Below are 19,876 nucleotides of genomic sequence, written 5' to 3' on the forward strand. Positions count from 1 at the left end.
AATAATGGACAGTAACAGAAAAGGTATCAAAAAGCACAATGGCCAAGCCTCCACTGATAACAAGTTCCATACACAGGCCCAGCTGAAACAATGAACATTCCCTGACTTAATGAGACCTCCAGCTCCATAGAAGAGGGCTTTTAAAGACTTTTTCTAAAAGTAGTACAGAGTACAAAGCTGATACACTCAGGTTTCAGTACATAGTATTACTGCCAAAAATATTTTCCAGGGAATTTTGCAAAAAGTTAACAGAAATCACACTTCCTCGAAGATTAACTTTGCCAATTTGTCCTGGTCAAGGACTCAAATGACGTCTAATAGATTTGTAATTCAGAGTAACTCCTCCTCCTCCCTCACCACCCCCAAGAAAATCCCCTCCTTACCAATATTCTCTGATTTTATTTTGGCATGCTGTCAGTGGATTTTGCAGTGACTTTGTTCCCTGGCTTACAAAATGCTGAGATTATTTAGACCATCCACTTTTAAGCTTTGTTAATGTTGATGCCAGAGTAACATGATTTGCTTGAGCAGAATTAAAAGCTTGAAACATAATGAGCATTCTCTGCTAGCGTAGCTGTAAAATGTTACCATGGTGTCAAGTTAAATTGATAAAATGTTCTTTTTGTGTGGAAGGCCTCGATTAGACTGTGAGTAGGAATATAGTGGTTTTCATCTTAAATCATAGTTCACAATTACAAAGCTAATAAAAAGCTGTGTTCTAACTTCTGCTACAAAGGAGTGAGAATTTAAGCCTCAACAACTAGCAGCTGCTTTTTAATTATTAAAAAAATGCAACCCCAAACAACTCTTAAAGTTGTTTCTACTAATGTCACAATAGTGACATTACAAGTTTATCTTTTATCTTTGATGATGAGCCTACTTGTGGGTTCCAGAACTTTGCTTACATATACACATCAATTTCTCATGCAGAACAGTTTCAGTGAGTGAAGCAGCGAGCTCCACTCATCCACACCACTGAACACATACTAAATACTTTGGTGGCTTGATTCAGCCTACAGAGTTTCAAGTTTTCAGCTGCAAACATCCCCATTGAAGAAAATTTCTTCAGTGTCACAGTAATACAAACAATCAACTCATTCTTGGCCATTTTTCAGAAACAGTAAAGTACTTCACCTTGCTGCAACCACCTGTATCAGAACACAAAGCACAGAGAATTTATGCTGCATGTTTTTGTGACATCTAACAAATACTCTGGATTTTTACACATACAAGCAAGATTTCAAAAATTAGAAATTCTAGCATGTTCTCCTCTTCATGGCCCAGGCATCTCAGAAATGCAGCTTGATACAATGCCATGCTTTAATATTCTGAATTTTAAAATCTAAGACAAATTAAGCGCCAAATTCTGTAATTTGATTTATTGCACAGGACTAATTTGCATATAGAAGAACATGCTTATAAAAGGCCAGTAATCATTACATAAATATCCTTACTAATTTGAAGGTGATATCTAAGAACTGTATTTTGTGGAAATTTTCAAATTTCTGTTAGTCAGTCCAGCCTGACTTGGATGGCCCATTAATATTTACTATAATCTTCTTTCATATGTACTTATTTTTAAAGGCCTATAGTTAAGAGACATGTCTTAGTTTTTAACTTTAAAACCATGGGCCTAATGCACTTTACTGATTCAGTTAATGCTAAACTTTAACTCTGGTTTTCAAGAGACGTTCCAAAAAGTAGAAAGAAAAATAGCTGTTATCCTATTACTTTCTGATCAGGATGCCAGCTCTTCTACCCATTGTAATAGCAAAAAACACAAAGAGAGAAACATTAGGAAAGAAAATAGGAACATCTCAGCTATATAACAAAATTTTATTGAGTGCTTGCAAAGGTACACCTGATGGAACAGACTGTTTCACTTTTACATGTGCAATATTTATGCCCTTAGGAAAACATCCCTTAAAAATTTTGACCATAACTGAATTAAATCAGAATCAGAGGTAGTGCATATATGCCTCTAGGTGTGTAGCTTCCTGTAGAATTGGTGAATGAATTATGAATTTCAATCATAGTGTAAGTATTGCTGTGTACAGTTGTGTCCTCTGATATCTGATATTAAAAAGCTCAAGCAAATTAAATATATTTGTCAAGTGCCCATCAAAGGAAAAAAAAAAAACAAAAAAGCATACTGAAAAGTTGAAGTAATGTTGCAGTGAAAATTGAGATAATAAGATGCAAAGTAATGAAAATACATCTATTGTTTTATTTCCACCTAAAATACTCCAGGTGCACCAGTGTAACTGTAAGCACAAACAAGGTAAGATGTTTTCCAGCCTTTTTCACAGAAAAACGATGCAAGCTAAAATGAGACTATTGTTTCATTTTACATGAAAACCATGGCCTTGTTCCTGGGATTTTGGCTATATCATTCCCAGTAAAAACATTTTGGTGGACACTGGCAAATATATATACCTGCAGCTGAAAGAGAATTATTAGCATATCAGAGTCAGTAGGGATGCAGCATTTTATCAGGAAAAGTATGAAGTATATGAAAGTATATGAAATTCTACTGTAATAAACATAAAATTTCCATGTAAACTATTTTCTATTGTTGGTCCAAAACCAATTTCTGAGCAACATTTATATGTCTGTGAGCTCAGAAATACAAAGAATATATTTTACCTATTCAGTGCATGTGTACTTACCCATGCCCAGATTACTTAGGTAGCCTACCTACCTAGACTGTCAGGAATGTGTTTATTTAGCACACTTTTTGTAGGTATGAAGACAAGCACACTAAACAGGCTCAGCATGTATTACTAAACGAGCTTGTGTGTGTCTGGCTGTGCATGTGCTCGCACAAGGAGGATATCCCTTTCAGTGCCACTGAAAAAATGACTGATATATGTCAGTCCACAACATTATTATTTTGAATACCAACCAAATGGAAGCAGAACCCAGACTTCATAGTATAGGTCTGCATCCACATGGATGACAGTGAAACAGGTCTATTGTACATTGCCTAGACATGTCAGGTAGAAGTTCTGTTGTATCATAATGAACCTAAACCACTACCGCTAGTAGGAGCCTAAAAATGCTTAAGAACTGCTCCGTTTCGGTAGCCTCGGATTGTGTGACTTACACTTTAAGGTGAGCATCTTGAGAGTGACGCCGGGCCTCGCCGCGACTGCGGCAGGAGGTCACACTCAGTGTGGCTGGGACGGGGCGGCGGGAGCATCCCGCTGCGCGGGGCTCATGCCCTGCCGTCCCATCCCCTGCCGCCCGGGGCTCATCCCCGCTAGCCGGGACGCGGCCACGCCGCGGACTCTGCGCAGGGAGGTGCGAACGCCCGGGCCGGTGGCGCGGCCCCGGCAGCGAGCGCGGATGCATCTCAGGCGAGATGCAGCCGAGGTCCAAAAGCGTTCGACAGCTCTCCTTCGGCGGGACCGGCTCGGGAGGCAGGAGGCGGAGGGGTGTTCCTTGCACTTCGCCTCCGGGATGCTGTCGGGGCTCTCCGCCGGGGGGGAGCGGAAGGGACCGGTCGGGACGCTCCGCTCTCCTCCCGGAGCGCTCCCGCCGCCCGAGACCCGAGGCCCTCCGGGCTGCACGTGCCGCCGCAGGGCCCCGAGCAGCCGCCGCGGCCCGGCCCGACACCGAGCCGCGTCCGGGCGGCGCCGTCCGGGCACACCTCGCCCCCCGCGCCCCTCTTACCGGTGCTGCAGCCCCACCAGCCCCAGCGTGATCACATGGGGCACGTCCAGCTCCGTGGGCCACGCGCCGGAGGCGATGCAGCCGAACACGCCGCACTCCTCCCGGATGCCCAGCTCCTCCAGCTCCATGGCGCGGGCGGCACGTGGTGGCGCGGCGGCCCCGCTCCCGCTCCCGGTCCCGCTCCAGCGGCTCCCGCGCGCTGCTGCCCGCGGCGCGCTCAGCCCACACCGCCGCTCCGCCCGGGGATCCCGGTGGCCCGCCGGGCGCCTCCCGCCCTCATTTACATACGGGGGGGCGACACCGCAGCCCCGGCCCGCTCCACCGCCTCGCCCGGCCCCGCCTCCCCTAGATTCCGCTCTGCCCGCGACCCCGCGGGGCGCACCAGGCCGAGGGGATGTTTGCCCGCGGGGTGAGGGCAAGGGAGGGCGGGGGCCGGGCGCGGCGAGGCGCCGGCATTGGCCGGGCAGAGGGCCGGGGCTGTTTGCACGGGACGGGGGAGGGGGCTGGTGCTGCCGCCCGGGGTTCGCTCGGGGGGCTCGGCGGGGCCGCCCCGCGGCGTAGGGCGGCGATTGGCGGGCGGTGTCGCTGCCCGCTGCCCGGGCTGCCCGCCCCTTCCGCCGGCCCCTTCTTACCCCGGCGGCCGAGCCCTGCGGCGTGAGCTTAGGCTCTCTCCTGTGCCCTAGGTGCCCGCGCCCGCTCCCGCCGCAGCCATGGCCCCCGCAGCATCAGGTAACCGGGCGGCCGTCGGGGGTGGGTCGGTCGGTCGGAGGGGCCGGTGCCCGCTCAGCGGGGTGAGCTTGGGGTGTAGGTGCTTGGGAGCCAACTTTTTCCCAGCATAACTTCAACTTTTTTGGTTTTTTTTTTTTTTTAAATTTCTTTTTTTTCTTTTTTTTTTTTTTTCCATGGGTTGTCGCTCGTGGGGGAGGGTGGGCAGGGCTGCAGGAGAGGTGGCGGGGGCAGCTCCAGGCGCAGGATGCTGGGGGCGGCAGCCGCTCGTACCGCGGAGCTGCGGCGTTGCCCCGAAGTTGGAAGAAGAAAACCAACAACAGCGAAAGAAGCGGCGGGGCTCTTGTCCGCCCCGCTCAGGCGGCTGCTGCCGGCCGGCCGCGGCCGTGGGGCGGTGGGGACGGTGTCTGGGGCACCGCCGGAGCTGCCCGGCCGCGGCTGGCACAGCCCCGCGCCGCCCGGCGGGGATCTCCAGCGGGGATGTCGGCCTCGCTGCTGGGGGGGACGTGGCCAAATCCTCCTCGTGGGCCGGGATCGCAGCGCGTGTTCCTGCTGGATCCCCGTGGACTCGAAGGTGGTGGCTCTGCGTGCGGAAGTAAACAAGTCTTTGCGGTGCAAAAATTATTTTTTTTTTCCCCCTTGTGTGTGCTTTGTTTTGGTTTTTTACTTTTTTTTTTTTTCCTCTAGACCTGAAACTTGGCAAAAAAGTTAATGAAGGTAAAACGAAAGAAGTGTACGAGCTGCCAGATATCCCGGGATGTGTTCTCATGCAGTCAAAAGACCAAATAACGGCGGGAAATGCAGCCAGGAAGGACCGAATGGAAGGGAAGGCTGCCATTTCCAACACAACGACAAGTTGTGTGTTTCAGCTTCTTCAGGAAGCTGGTAAGTATTTTAAAGGTAGAGTGTGTATGGCAGTATGTTACAGGCATTATTACGAAACAGTATTGTTTTATAAAAGAGTTTAACCTGCCTTGAGGCTCTTGGTTTTGTAGTCACTTTTCTGTTAGCTTTTAATTGTGCTTTTCTTTCTCCCCTTAAAGCTGGGTGAGTGACTTGTTCATTTGGAACATGAGAGTATCTGCAGTAATCTAGTGTTGCAGATAACTGCAATAGTTTCTCCTGCTTGTTTGGACACGCCCCTAATCCCCTTCCCTCGGCTTTTGTCAGTTCTTGCATACCCTACCCCTCCTTACCTGTAACTCTGGGCTGGATGCATCTGCTTTGCTTTACTACATCTGCATGCATAGAGCACAATTCTAGCTAGTGGCACTACCACGCTATGTCTAGGCTGTGTGAAATCTATGTATGTCAGTTGAAACATAAAATTAGAGTGTCTTCCCCCCCAGTTGTGTGTTATAGCAGCATAAACTTTAAGCTTTGCACATAACACTTGCAAGGGCCACATTGCAAAATACATTTATCAGTCTGTATTGAATATAGCAGGAGCTTAATCTTTACTTTAAAAGATTCACAGTGTTTCTGTTGCTAGCAATGGGTTTTCACAGAATGCATAACTTAAGTCACTCAAGTGAGTTTTGCACCACACTTCCAAAAATGGAGCCAGTAACTTTACTTTGAGAAAGCATTTTGCAGGGTCTTTGGCTGAGTAGTTTGCAAGTTGCAAAGAGGAATTCGTATTGGTGGGGAGTCTGCTAATAGTACTGGAATACAGGCACTGGTAAGTGTAGCTAAGATTGCTTATAGCTGTGTGCTCCATGTGCTTTGAAACATTTGCACAAAGACTGCTTCGGGCACCAGCTGAGTTACTCTGGAATTTGTATTATCTGTTATAAGGTGTGGTGATAGCTCTCAAACTGTGAAGTCCTAGCATGTTTCATGTGGGGAAGAGAAAGATTGGTTCTCTAGAGTTATGTCTTTGTCTCAGCCTGTATTTTAAAAAGCTACTTACACAGAAATATATACCAAGTAATTCAGTGTACTCCTTAGTCACTGGCTTTCTTGGGAAGCCTGTTTTGCATACAGTACTAAGAAGCCTCCTAGGTATTTGAGTATATTTGCAGTTGATTAAAACTTCTAATTTTCATTTAGGAGCAATTAATGAGATGTTTTGCCTAATTCTCGAACGACAGTGTTTAGGAAAACAATCAAAATACTTCATATCCTACAGGTGTGCACTTTTAACATGAAGAAGCCGTTCTGTTGGACTCTCAAAAATCCATGAGTGTCTGGTACTCATAACTTCCACAGTCATGGAAAATGTGCACAGTAAACTGCAGCTGCGTTTTAGAGCAACAAAAGCACTTTCAGGGTTCCTCTGTAGTTCCCTTATTTGAGTGGTGTAAATGCAGATAGCGGGAATGCCTTATTGTAGAGTGTGTTTGTTTGCTTTGCGCAACTCCTCTTTACCTGCTCTTTCAGAGGTGATGATTTACGAAGTTCTGTTAAAGTTTCTCTCCCTTTTATAATACAGCTAATGTCAGCCAAGCAAAAGCACACATTTGCACTGATGGAAAATGTAGTTGTGAACCAGACAGCGGTCTTAATGTGCATTTGATTATTTAAATCATTCTGCCTTTGAAGGAAATGCACCAAGCTTTGAAGAGTCAGCGTTCATATTTTAAGACTTTTTGTTTCATCCTTTATGGTTCTGGAAGTGGAATGGAATAGAGCTGCTGGGTTCTTGCAGCTCCTTTGCTTTGTGTTTCTAGCAGATGCTGATTTGGCTTGGCAGCTGTCTTGCCTTGGCCTGGTGAGTGAAGCAAAGCAAGTGGAGTCCCCAGGCAGGGCAAAGGAGAACAGCTTTATCACAGGAACCAGGGCTTTTTAAGCAGTTAGCCCGTTATCAGCTACATAGTTTCAAATCATGACAAACCTAATTTAACCTACCACCTTACAGGAGGATGTGAACACCTAATGGTTATGCATCTTGTTTTTCTACCTCTAATTCAGCCGAGTCTCTTTCCCATAGTCCTTTTCTGCTTAGCTGAAGTAACAGGCCTGAGCCATGGTTTTACAAAGCCTTCCTTTTGTAAGGTTTTACTTCACAGTTGGGAAGAAAGGTGGGACTTTCCTCAGGAGTGAAATTGAAAAAAATAGCCATTTTTTACTTAGAGTGCTGATCTGCATGTTGGCTGTCCCTGTTTAAAATGGGGTCCATCATCTTACGATTGTCAGAAGGTTGACTTGTTGCAGCAGGTTTGTGTAGATGCTTCTTAATCTGTCTTTTGCCTAATAAAATCACCAAGTTCTAAATAACTTAGTTTGTGATGAAAAGTCATTTTCTCTGCTCCATCTGCTTTTATTACACAAAGTGGTAAAGACTGCTGTGCTTTGTTACTACTTTGGAAAGCTCCAATTACTGTTCAATCTATAATTAATCCTTCAACAGAGAACATAGTTGGGTACGTGGTTGCTCCTAATTTATATTTTCTAAACAAAAACATTGTGAAAGATTGAACTTTTTAAGGCTCTGTGGACAAAATTATTTTCAAGAATTGTATTTCTGAGTTATAAGTGAGTGTTGTATGATAAAATTGACTTGTGGAAGATACTTGTATTTTGCAAGGCTGGAGCGGGCTTAAAATACCCTGAAGAGTTTCAGTGTGTCCCTTAAGTCCAGGGAAGAGCAAGATTCAGATGTACTTAAAATTAACGTTTGTGACTACTGGTTTAATTGTGGAATGTGCCTGCTAATGGAACTAAGCTACCATCTTTTTATTTAGGAATCAAAACAGCTTTTGTCAGGAAACAGAGTGACACAGCCTTCATAGCAGCTCACTGTGAAATGATCCCAATTGAATGGGTGTGCAGAAGAATTGCTACTGGCTCCTTCCTCAAGAGAAACCCTGGTGTCAAAGAAGGATATAAGTTCTACCCACCCAAAATTGAGATGTTTTTCAAGGTATGCTTCCTTTCCTGTGATGTTAATTAACCTTAAGCAGAGCTAGAATTCTGTATTACCTCTTTTTAAATGCTGACAGATAAAGCAAGTAGTGCTGGTGGCTGACCAATCCTCTCACTATCAGTAGTTTTGCCATTCTAATGTTTTCTTGCATTCTTGTCCAATAGCTGTCTTGTCCAAAGTCCATCCAGTAGTGGCTTACAGGTCAATAGAAGAATAACAAGCCAAACTGTACTTAAAACTAGAAAAATGTAGGCATAAGGGCTTTTTAGCTATAAGCTTAATGCATCAGTTGAAACAGATGTAAATACTAGTTTGAAGCCTGTCTTTGTTACTTGGAAAGAAATAACACACAAAACCTTGTATCTAATGGTTCTGTTCCTCTTATAGCAAACTAAAATTAGTGTATTTCTTCTGGTTTTCTTAACAGGATGATGCTAATAATGATCCACAGTGGTCTGAAGAGCAAATAATTGAAGCAAAATTCTGTTTTGCTGGACTTACTATTGGCCAGACTGAAGTGGATATTATGTCTCGTTCTACTCAAGCCATTTTTGAGATCCTAGAAAAAGCATGGCAGCCCCAAAACTGCACTCTTGTAGACCTGAAGGTATAAGAATCTAATTTCTCATGGTACTGGTTTTGACAGGAAAAAGATCTCTGTATAATATATACTAAAATAGGATTCTTACTGTCTTTTTTAGATTGAATTTGGTGTTAATGTGCTGACAAAAGAAATTGTTCTTGCTGATGTTATTGACAATGATTCATGGAGACTGTGGCCAGCAGGAGACAGAAGCCAACAAAAGGACAAACAGGTGGTGCTTTAATCTTTAACTTCTAAGTGAGCAGGGGAGAAGAATGAAGAAAATAAAGCCTACAGTTTAACATCTGCTTTCAGAGTGGCTTTTTCTAGATGGTCTTATCTTGTTATGGAGTAATTTGTATGGTACCTTGTGCCCAAGCCTGTTCTCATTAAATAGTTTATCTGATTTATGGCAGAAAAAAAATCCTCTGTCTGTCTATCTTCAGCTGGAATACCCAACAACACTCTTGACTGGAGCTGTCATGATGAAGTGTGGGGTTTCCAGGAATGATAAGGATTTCTGACTTGTGCAGATTATGAAGTACTTGGGTAACAGATTGGTGGAAAGAATAGAAGCTTTGGTACCCAGGTCTTCCTCCAAGTTCCTCAGTTTATTCAGAGGGCTATCTTCTACTGGTAGAGATCTGGTGATACTTAGGAAGGAACTGTAGTGAGGATGCTTTTCTTTGTTATTTTGGTTAACCATGAATTCAATAACATTGCCTCCAAAAGTGTTACTAATAGACTGTGCCCACATATGAGGCCTGCAAACAAGTCTGAAACAGAACTTGTGCTATATTCAAACGTACAGCATTTTTACTTCTCAAATATCTCTGAATTTCCAGATGACTAGTTATGAAGGAGCTGTTTTGGGAATACTGCTGCCGGGAGTTTCTCGTGGTTGTTGAAATTGGTGACAAAGACCCTGTGAAAGTGCTGTAAGCCACAGGGGAACATTTCAAAGTCTATGTGGGAGGAAGGGTATTAATTTTAAATTGGGAATCAAAACTGCTCTGTTGTTTACTTGACCTGAGCTATGTAGTAGCATGCTTGAGTGAGTTGCTCTGGCAGTTCCCTAAAATAAAGTACATGATAACATCATGTAGAACCTAGGTTGGTACAGTGCTACTGTAGTCAATCATGTTATTGCAAATCCAATTTTACAGAAGTTGTATGTTTTTCCTTAAATTTTCCTTGTGGAACGCTTCTAAAACCTTGATACCCTTGTGGCTGAAAGTCTTTTGTGTTGTAAATGGCTGTAAATTGCAATTCAGAAGGTTGTTTATACCTGGATTTGCTAGCAACTGTGCAAATTTGAGGTATCATAATAATAATTCTTATCAATTATGGTCTTTTGTGTACCCAAACCACATTAACTTTCTCTGCTGGTTTTGGCTGGGGTAGGGTTATTTTTCATGACAGTGGATAATATGGGGCTGTGTTTTGGATTTGTGCTGAACACAAGGTTGATAATAAAAAGATGTTTTTGTTATTGCTGAGCAGGGCTTACACAGACCCCAAGGCCTTTTCTGCTTTTGGTACTGCCACTCTGGCAAGGAAGTTGGGGGTGCATGGGAGGCTGGGAGGAGGCACAGCTGGGCCAGGTGACCCCAACTGTCCAAAGGGATATTCCAGACCATGTGACATCATGTTCAATATATAAAGTGTGTGGGAGGGAGGAAGGGGTTGTTGGGATGTTTGGAGTTGATGGCATTTTGTCTTTACAAGTCATGGTTATGTGTGTGTGATGGGGCCCTGCTGTCCTGGAGATGGCTGAACACCTTGCCTGTCCATGGGAAGCACTGAATTAATTCCTTGTTTTGATTTGTGTGTGCAGCTTTTGCTTTGTCTGTTAAACTGTCTTTGTTGCAGCCCATGAGTTTTCTGAATTCCACCTTTCAGATTCTCTCCCTGATCTCTGGTGGGGGAGTGAGTGAAAGGCTGTGTGGGGCTTGGCTGCTGGCTGGGGTTAAACCACAACACTTCAATGCTTTTATTTTCCTTTTTTCAGTCCTATCGGGACCTGAAAGAAGTGACTCCTGAAGCACTGCAGATGGTTAAGAGAAACTTTGAGTGGGTTTCAGAAAGAGTGGAGGTACCTGTTTTTATGTGAACAGCACATCTAGACTTTGAGAACTGTGTGCCTTCAATCCTCTTGACTGCTCTTATTTGTCTCTTCCCTCTCCACTCTTTTTTCCAGCTGCTTCTAAAAACAAAGAGCCAAGGTAGAGTTGTGGTGCTAATGGGATCTTCTTCTGACCTCAGTCACTGTGAAAAAATAAAAAAGGCATGTGCAACCTTTGGAATTCCTTGTGAATTAAGAGTGACCTCTGCTCACAAAGGGCCAGATGAAACCCTGAGGATCAAAGCAGAATATGAAGGTAAATGCCAAGAAATATTGATTTGGACTGACACAGTATCATGTTTCAGAATGACTTGTCAACTTCAAAGATTTGTGGGGTTTTTCCATTTTTTGTTAAACAGAACATTAAGCTGTTATGATTGTTTCACACTTGATAGCAGCATGACTCCTCCAAGTAATTTTTGAGTAATGTATTGTCTTACTGCCCTGCCACAACTTCCATTACTCAAAATCTAACCACTGCTTTGCCCAAGCCTTGATCATATTAATAGATTTGTTGTAGCATCTTGCTGGTGATGCCAGTGTTTCTGAAACAAGGAAGAACAACAGTCTCTCTAGCTGACTGAATATTCTTATGAGTTCTATTGGCAGATGTTGCTCCCACCATGTTTTCCCGCTTCAAAATATTCTTGCTTATTGCTTTAGATGTCACAGGAAAATACCATGAGAAAAAGATACTTGCTTTAAATTACTCTCTTTGCCAAGAAGACTTAACATCTCTTCAAAAGTGTTTATAGCCTAGCAGAGGAGATACAGGAGTTATTTATTTTTGTGGGAGTATACACATTCTATGCATACCATTCTACTTGGTGAAACTACAGATGTGGTAACCTTAGTTAAAACACTCAGTTTAAGGTGAACTGGTTTAGATTTAAGGAGCGGAACACTTACAGATGCCAGAGGTTTAATGGCTGTGTTCTCTACAAAGCTAAGGAGCACCTCTTCCTCTGATACTGAGACTTCCCCTCAGAGGCAGAGCAAGAAATGCTAGTTTTAGCTGTGGTAAACAGTAGGGATTTAAGGATGTAAGATCTCTTAGAAGTTAGTTCTGTAAAGGAGGAAGTTGGACACAAAATGTTAGTGCTGTGTAATGGAATTGAAAGGATAACTGCAAACACAATTGTGAACTTGGACAGAGTTCCCATGAAAGCAGGTGGTAGAGAACAAGGTGGATTGCTTATCTCTGACTGTCTTCCTCCCCACCAGGAGATGGAATCCCAACAGTGTTTGTTGCAGTAGCTGGCAGAAGCAATGGTTTGGGGCCAGTAATGTCTGGTAACACTGCTTACCCAGTTGTCAACTGCCCTCCACTCTCAGCTGACTGGGGTACTCAGGATGTGTGGTCCTCTCTTAGACTGCCCAGTGGTAAGATAATCTTCAACTTATGCTCTTGTTCTGATATAGCTCTATTTGTCTTGCTGTTGTTCTACTGTACACATGTGGGGCAAAACATTGGAAAAGCAGCTGGATCAGTGCTAAGCAAAGTCTGTGGGAATATGTCACATACAGGCTTTGACTTCTTAATGGCAAAAAGCCCAACAGACAAAGTAAAGATTACGTAGGAATAATCTTTAAAAAAAGTAAACCTTGTCTTATCCTTGCTAAACATATCATTTTGAAATTGAAAATAATATTAATGGGAATTTAAGCAATTGAATTTTGATGCATTTTCCTTATGGTTGAAGATCAGATAGGGTCTTTCTCAACAATCACTGTAGGTAAACCTCTAGTCTTAACTACTAATTCAGTGCATTTTTACCTGTATGTTTTTTAACTTTGTTAGTAACTTGAGTAGAGAGGCCCAGAAGTCTATTACCCCTGTGTAAGGGAGTCATTTTCATGATGGCTATTGGCATAAAGTGCCACAAAACAGTCATATTAAAAGTAATGGAACGTGTGACACTTCACTTGCTTTAAAACTGGATCATGTGGCTTCTGGAGGTTGAAACAAGCCTTGTCTTAAATTGTTATTCAGAGAAAATATTTTGTTTGACTATAAACTATGCTTTAGTAAATAGCATTCTCTTCTCTGCAGGTCTTAGCTGTCCTACTACTCTGTCACCTGAAGGAGCTGCCCAGTTTGCTGCCCAGATATTCGGGTTAAACAACCATTTAGTGTGGGCCAAACTGCGATCCAACATGTTAAACACCTGGATCTCCTTGAAGCAGGCTGACAAAAAACTTAGGGAGTGCTCCTTGTAAGTCACACTAACAAGTAACTGTTACTAGTTACACAATGATAATGGTGTGTGCATATTCATTCATATTAGGATTACCCTTGGATGAGCTCAAAAGTCCTGCATCATTTCTTGCAGAAGAAAGCATTGCTAGAGCAGAATAGGAAGTCTGTTGTGTAGTCATCCTTCCCTTGTGTATTTTTTAATATAACAACTAAGTAGAGATGGGGAAGTAGTATTTTAGGTATTTCTTTTGGTTGCTCCAGAATGGTGCTGTTCTGCTTTTTAGTCTATCCTGTCAACTACAGGCTATGTCAAGAGAATAGTTGAATTCTATTTAGATCGTACCAAATCAGTCTTCTGCATTTCTGTAATGGCAACATTCTTCCATAGTATTAATGTATGTCTTGAACCTCATTAACTGAACTGGACTGCTGACTAAAGCCACTGTTCTGCTTGCAATGATGATATGCTTTCTATAGCAATAAAATGGCAACATATACTGTATTAACAGGAACAGAGTGTGGAAAAATGTTTTAAGAGCCTGAAATAAATACATGCCTTATTTAAAAAAGTATATACATACATGTATCTTTTTTTTAAAGTGTGTGTATATGTACCCCATTGATATCTTTTGGAATGATGTGATGAAGTTAATACCAATTTGCTTGTTCATAACAAGTTATAAATACAAATGGCTTGAGTGACCTCTAACTTGGCTTGTTGCCTGTTTGCTCAAACTCTTGCCTAGTCCAGGCTTTGTCCTTTTAAATATTAGGCAGACCTACCTTCAGTAGTTCTATAGGGCCTATGTGATGATGCTGGACTGTCTTAATACACTTCAGTAGCTGTAGCTATTCTGTGTCTGTATTTCTTCACTCTTTCTGTGGAAATTTTACTGAACTGAACAGGGGAACAAATACTGAAGCAACAAACTTTGGTGGGGGGGTGGAAATCTAAGCATGACTTTCTTGTGTTTGCACACACCAGTCTTCTGAGTAGGTAAGATTCTAACAAATATGCAATTACTCAAAGTATGTAACATCTATGCTTTCACAATTATAAATAAACTATTGAATGCAAATCTGCTTCATGGAGATTTATTGAATAAGTACACTCAAAAGTAGCTGTCAGCTGTGGTACAAAACTTCAGGACCTGAAATTAGGTAATAATCTTTTAAGAAGCTTATGCATGAAAACATGCATGGAACCCTCTTTGGTGACAGCCTTCTGAAAGATACTCTGCTATTTGATTATCTCAGGAGTGTTGCTTTGTTTCTGACGAGCTTCTCTGTGATGGTGTGGTGGGTCAGGCTTGCCCTGTGGTATGAGTAACTCGATTAAATATTGCTGCTGGCCTTCTTCACAGGCAGGCACTGACCACACCTTGTGTATGTGTATGGAAGAGCTCTAACCTGTGTCCTCTTGAGTGCAAGGGTTTAAAATTGGTCAAAGCTTACCCTAAAGTGAAAGAACTATAACTCTTTTCTTAAGCATTAAGGCAGTTGCTTTTACCAATAATAGTGAGGATTAGTGAAGAGCAAGAAGGCTGAAATTCCTCTGTGCCAGGATCTGGATGAGGGCATTTAGTCTGTCATTAGCAAATTTGCAGATAACCTCAAGTTGGGTTGTCATGTTCATCTGCTGGAGAGTAGGAGGGCTCTGTAGAGGGATGGAGATCGGCTGGACTGATGAGCTAGCTAGGGCCAGTGATATGAGGTTCAGCAGGACCAAGTGCTGGGTCCTATACTTTGGTCACACTAACCCCACTAACCCAGGGCAGCACTACAGGCTTGGGCCAGAGTGGTTGGAAAGCTGCCCAGCAGAAAAGGACCTTGGGGTGCTGGTCAGCAGCAGCTGAACATGAGCCAGTGTGTGCCCAGGTGTCCAAGAAGGGCAATGGCACCCTGCCCTGTATCAGCAATGGTGTAACCAGTAATACTGGGGAAGTGATGATCCTCCTGCACTGGCCCAGCTGCAGCTTGAGTGCTGTGTCCAGTTCTAGGCTCTCACTTTAAAAAGGACATGGACATGCTGGCACATGTCCAGTGAAGGGGCAACAAGGCTCATGAAAGGTCCATAAAACCTGTCCTGTGGGGAAAAGCTGAGGGAGCTGGGTTTGTTTACCCCAGAGAGGGCACAGGAGGGACCTCCTTGTTCTCTCCCTCTCCCTGGAAGGAGCTGGAGTGAGGAGGGGTTCAGTCTCAGACAGGTGAGATTCAGATTAGATATTAGAATTTCATTTTCACTGTCTGTTGTCAGGCATTGGAATAGGCTGCCTGGGGTGGTGGAGTCCCCATCCCTGGCAGTGGTCAAAAGTGCCTGGGGATAAGGTTTCATGATTTAGGGGTTGCAGTAATGGTGCTGGGTGGATGATCTTAAGGGTCTCTTCCAACCTAGATGATTCTATGGTTCTTTACTGTACTTGTGGAAGCACTGGCTTTGAAGTAAAAGTTCTCAGGATTGTGGGATGTTTTTAGCAAGCAAGCTATTTACCAAGTTAGTACTTGTCTGTGTACTTGCCAAGGCACATCTGAAAGCATGCCGACAGCTCTCCATTAGACAAGACATTGATTTTAACTTCAGCTAGCAGAGGGATTAATGGGTAAAGAGTCCATGCTCTTTTGTTGGCGCGGGTGAGTGAATTGTATCATCTTATCTTGTAATCGGACAAGCACCAGAGCCAACAACTGTAAAGGAGATGGCAGCGTTTCTTCCTCCTGGTGGCAGCAGTCTGCTCACTCAGCTGCATAACAGTACTCAACCTGAGGGTGAAGTTACACAGCAGGTGAAGGTGTCATTTCCTCTTGGGCCCTACCCAGCACTACCCTGGGTGTTGGCTCTGATGGGTTATCCACCTGACAAGCTTACCAGCCACCTGACCCCCGTGCTGGCATACACAACTACAGCCAACCACTGGTGTCTCTTCAGCCCATAGTGATGGGCTGTCTGTAGTCTTCCCCTCTGCAATAATAACAGATGATGATTTGAGTGTCAACACCTGAAATACTCTGTTTGGTCTCTAGTTACTTTTCCCAAATTACTTTCACCAGGATTATACTAACTTCATTTGTAAAATTGTGCCAATTTATGTGACGCAGGAGCATGCCAAGTGGTTTAGTTGCCATAGAGATGGTCATTCTTCAGCTTTTGGATGGGGTGGGTTGTCTGGGGTTTTGTGCAGTCTGCATTGAACTCTCTAGTTGCAAATCCTTGCTTGAGCAGTTGCCTTGCAAATAAACATCAGGGCACAGCAGCTGACAAAAAGAGTGTGCTGCTGTGATCAGCAGACAAAATCTACAAGGATTTTCTGTAGGTCCCTTAAAGCCAGCTGCCCTAAAAGTCAGCTGGCTAGTTTAACTAAAATTTCTTCACAAAGTTTTTGCCGTAAAATGAAAATACTTTCCCCTGGATTCAGCATTCCAACTATTATATTGATGCAATAAACTGAAAATTGCTTCAGTCAGAAATTGCTCTTGTAGCACTTGTGCTTTTTCAGTCCAATTTTAAAAACAATCCTAACAAATTATTGAATAAAAAAGTGCTTATATCTTCACAGAAACTATTACACAGAACAGTAATTAAGTTTATTTGTATTTGGTAAATTGAGTTGGAATACCTGTAACGAAAGTCTTTTAAGCACCTGCTGTGGAACCTAGGACCCTGAATTAGATCATGTCCTAGTTAGCAGTTACCTGCTTAACAGTAGATGTTCTTTAAAAATATCAGCAAAGAACTGTTTGGACTTAGCAGAGGGAAGTGCTGAGGGCAGAATTTCTTTTGCATCCTACACTGCTTCAGGTACAGGTGAGTGGCAGCTGGTGCTCATCCTTGGTAACATAATTTCATTTCCACAAAAAAGCCACACCCAACAAACCTCCATTTTGTAAAAATGAGGGAAAAATCAGTCCTGGCTTCCACAGGTTTGTTCTCCACCCACAGCTCAAAGGTTAAGGCATCTATCCAGAACACTGAAGTATGTTTTTAATATCTGCTGCCTGTGGGGAGCTGCAAAAGTGAATTCAAGGCCTAGGAGAGAATGTGCTTTAAACTTCTTGGGGATGGCATTAAGGCCTATGTTTTAAAGTAATTCATACTCAAAGAAAAATCATGATTGTTCCCCCACTGGAGTGGGCATTTGGACCTTTTCTTACAGCCTCAGTGATTTCTTCAGCCCTGCAACTTAGTTGTGAAATAGTGGTGGAAATTCTGAACCATGTTTTAAAATAAAATCAGAGGTGCCAGTTGCACTGTATTTGGATTGTGTTGCAGTTGGCATGGCCTATGCATTTTCAGATGACACTTCCTGTTCAAAACTTCCAAAAGCTTACACATGAGAAGGGTTACTTTTTGGGCTCAGGCAAAAATAGAGTGTAAATGTTGGAACACTCAAGACTTGTTTCAAAGTATGCACTAGAGAAGAAAGTTATAAAAGTTTCATTGAGGGTTAATTAAGAAAAACCCAACAAAAAAACCCCCAATACAAACTCAGAATTTCCTGCAGAGCTGAAGTGTCTCTAGAACTGTACTGCAGTCCCAGTTCCCAGATCCCTGTCCCACTTGTGATCCAAATGTGTGCATTCAAAGCTCCTCACTATTGCTGTGCAATGTCTACCTGGGTGAGAAGGACCTAAAGCCACTTAAGCATTTCCTCTTGCACTTCCGCAGAAGCTTTTTAGATCTTAACAGGGCAAAACAGCCCCTTACAAATCAGCCTTATCATCATACACAAAGTTAATGTTCCAGTCAGGACCTCAAAGTACATTTATCCACACAAAACCCAACATGCACTACTCTACATGTCAGAACAACCACCCTGGTTTTAAGCAATTTGATCCTCTTGCTGCTGGAGGAAATGACAAAACATAACCTTTCCCTCAATTTTTAGAAGAATGTTTTAACCACCTCAGGCATGCAGATATCTGTGGGAAGGGAAGATCATGATCTCCCCTTTTCCCCCACGTTGTCTCAGTTTGTTTCCTTAAGTAACTGCAAGTGAACTTGCCTCTAGAGCTTTGGGTTTCTGCCTTGGGAGTCTGGTAGCAGGCCTCAGACAGGTCCTGTTAGCTTTCCTCTGTATGATGACTATGGAATGTCAGTTCAGCTACAGTGGGGAGCTCTCTGCAGGACAGGATGTACTTCCTGAAGGGTATTCCCTGAGTGCAAAGGTGATCTTAGACAGACTTCTTGTTCCCTGTGGGAGGTAAAATTCAAAACTTCTTTAGGAAGGAATGAAGATGCATTTGCACAGAAGTTGGTAAAAGAATGAACTGTAACAGCTTTTCTCTCTCTCTCCCCTCCAAATGACAGATGTCATCACCAGTAGGAGGATATTTTCACAAAAAATAGTACAGCAAACAAGCTGCCAGAAGCTCAACAGATGCTTGTGAATATCAAACATGAAGTTCAAGTCTTTTTCAACGACAGAGCTTTTCACACAAAAGAACGGGCTGTAGTTAACTTGGTGCTTCCCAGACCCCAGGATTTCATCCAGCAGGAAGCTGAAGCATCTGGTGAATGGGTCTGATATGCTGGCAGAGGAGAGAGGATGGGCTGTGGCCCCTGCAAGGAGCCCTCAGTCAGAATCAAGTGAGGTCTGATGCAAGAGGGGAAAATAAGAAGGAAGAAAACAAGAAAAAAAAGAAATATCACCCCTCCCCTTACAGCACTGTCAGGGAAAAGCTAGTAGCCCACTTTGCCAAGCCCCTCCTACAGCTCTTTATGCTGATAAAAACATTCTGATCTAACAGATCAGAAAGCTCTTGAGCACAAGGAACCAACACTCACTCAGATAATATAATTAAGATGCCAAGCTCCAGAGAATTTGTCTGGATTTGAAAGTATTTGTCTTATGGCACAGCCTTTGGTTTCCCATTGCATCATTTCCCTTTTCTAATATTAAACATCTACTAAATGGCCAGTTTCATAGCATACTGGTTCACATTCAGTATGCTTTAAAAGTTATTTCCAATACAGGTCATCCTTCCAACTTATTTACAAAACCAAACCAAATCCCACAGCTGGGATTGTGAAGACTTCTTTACCAACTGCTTTCTCTCTAACACTCAAAACACTTTGTCCTAGAGAGCCTGTCACATAGTGATAAGCATTTGAGCATTTGACTCCAATTTAACTACATCCCTTCTACAATCAGGAGTTTTTGTTTTTTTTTTTTTTTAATTCTTGGTGTAATGCTGCTACTTATCTTTGCTTGCAAAAGCAGTTGCAGTAATGAGCACACAGGAAAGCATAACTTCAAAAAAAAATCAAGGCCCAATGGACTCTATTTTGTTTTGTTTTGGTAAAGGCCTTAGAATATCTTAAATCCTATGATTAAACATTTTACAGCTTTAGGATTTTAATTGTAGAAAAGTGCATAAATTAAAGGATAATGGACAGATTGCAGTACGATACCATAGATACTATCTTCCTTAAACAGGTATTTTATCTAATAACTGGAAAACCTTCCCATTATAAACCCAGTTGGAGATAGCCAGGTATTTATAGTCTAAATCAGTACTGAAAAAACAACACCTCAGCCTTGGTGAGGTGCAGGCCAGGCAGATGTGGTTTGTCTACTGCTGACAGTACACAAAAACAACCTTTGTCTCTGGGAACTGTCCCTACCCCAATGCCAAGTGAGCAGAGCCTGGTACTGTGGGGCTCCCTCGTGCTGCTCTCCAGGACTCAGCTGTGCAGGGAAC

General features: G+C 43.1%; 2 protein-coding genes across 2 annotated transcripts in view; one reads left to right on the forward strand and one right to left on the reverse strand.

Moving 5' to 3' along the window:
- PPAT (phosphoribosyl pyrophosphate amidotransferase) overlaps nt 1-3,803 on the reverse strand; it is a 40,678-nt gene extending 36,875 nt beyond the window's left edge. Inside the window, exon 1 of the mRNA XM_062493523.1 lies at nt 3,676-3,803. Within this exon, the coding sequence (XP_062349507.1) occupies nt 3,676-3,803 (128 nt within the window). The remainder of the gene's footprint in view (nt 1-3,675) is intronic.
- Nucleotides 3,804-4,199: 396 nt separating this feature from the next.
- Nucleotides 4,200-14,146, forward strand: LOC134044343 (multifunctional protein ADE2). The gene is made up of 9 exons (XM_062493524.1): nt 4,200-4,404; nt 5,089-5,286; nt 8,088-8,266; nt 8,697-8,876; nt 8,971-9,084; nt 10,864-10,947; nt 11,053-11,233; nt 12,202-12,360; nt 13,031-14,146. Exons 1-9 carry the CDS (start codon nt 4,386-4,388, stop codon nt 13,195-13,197), a joined length of 1,281 nt encoding a protein of 426 aa, XP_062349508.1. The 5' UTR covers nt 4,200-4,385; the 3' UTR covers nt 13,198-14,146.
- Nucleotides 14,147-19,876: the final 5,730 nt, after the last annotated feature.

Source organism: Cinclus cinclus, chromosome 5 (assembly GCF_963662255.1).
Source record: "Cinclus cinclus chromosome 5, bCinCin1.1, whole genome shotgun sequence".
In the NCBI taxonomy this organism is placed as follows: domain Eukaryota; kingdom Metazoa; phylum Chordata; class Aves; order Passeriformes; family Cinclidae; genus Cinclus; species Cinclus cinclus.

Coding starts and splice junctions, on each gene's coding strand:
- LOC134044343 (XM_062493524.1), top strand. Junction 9,085..10,863: donor GCCAACAAAAGGACAAACAG/GTGGTGCTTTAA, acceptor TCCTTTTTTCAG/TCCTATCGGGACCTGAAAGA. Junction 10,948..11,052: donor GGGTTTCAGAAAGAGTGGAG/GTACCTGTTTTT, acceptor TCTTTTTTCCAG/CTGCTTCTAAAAACAAAGAG.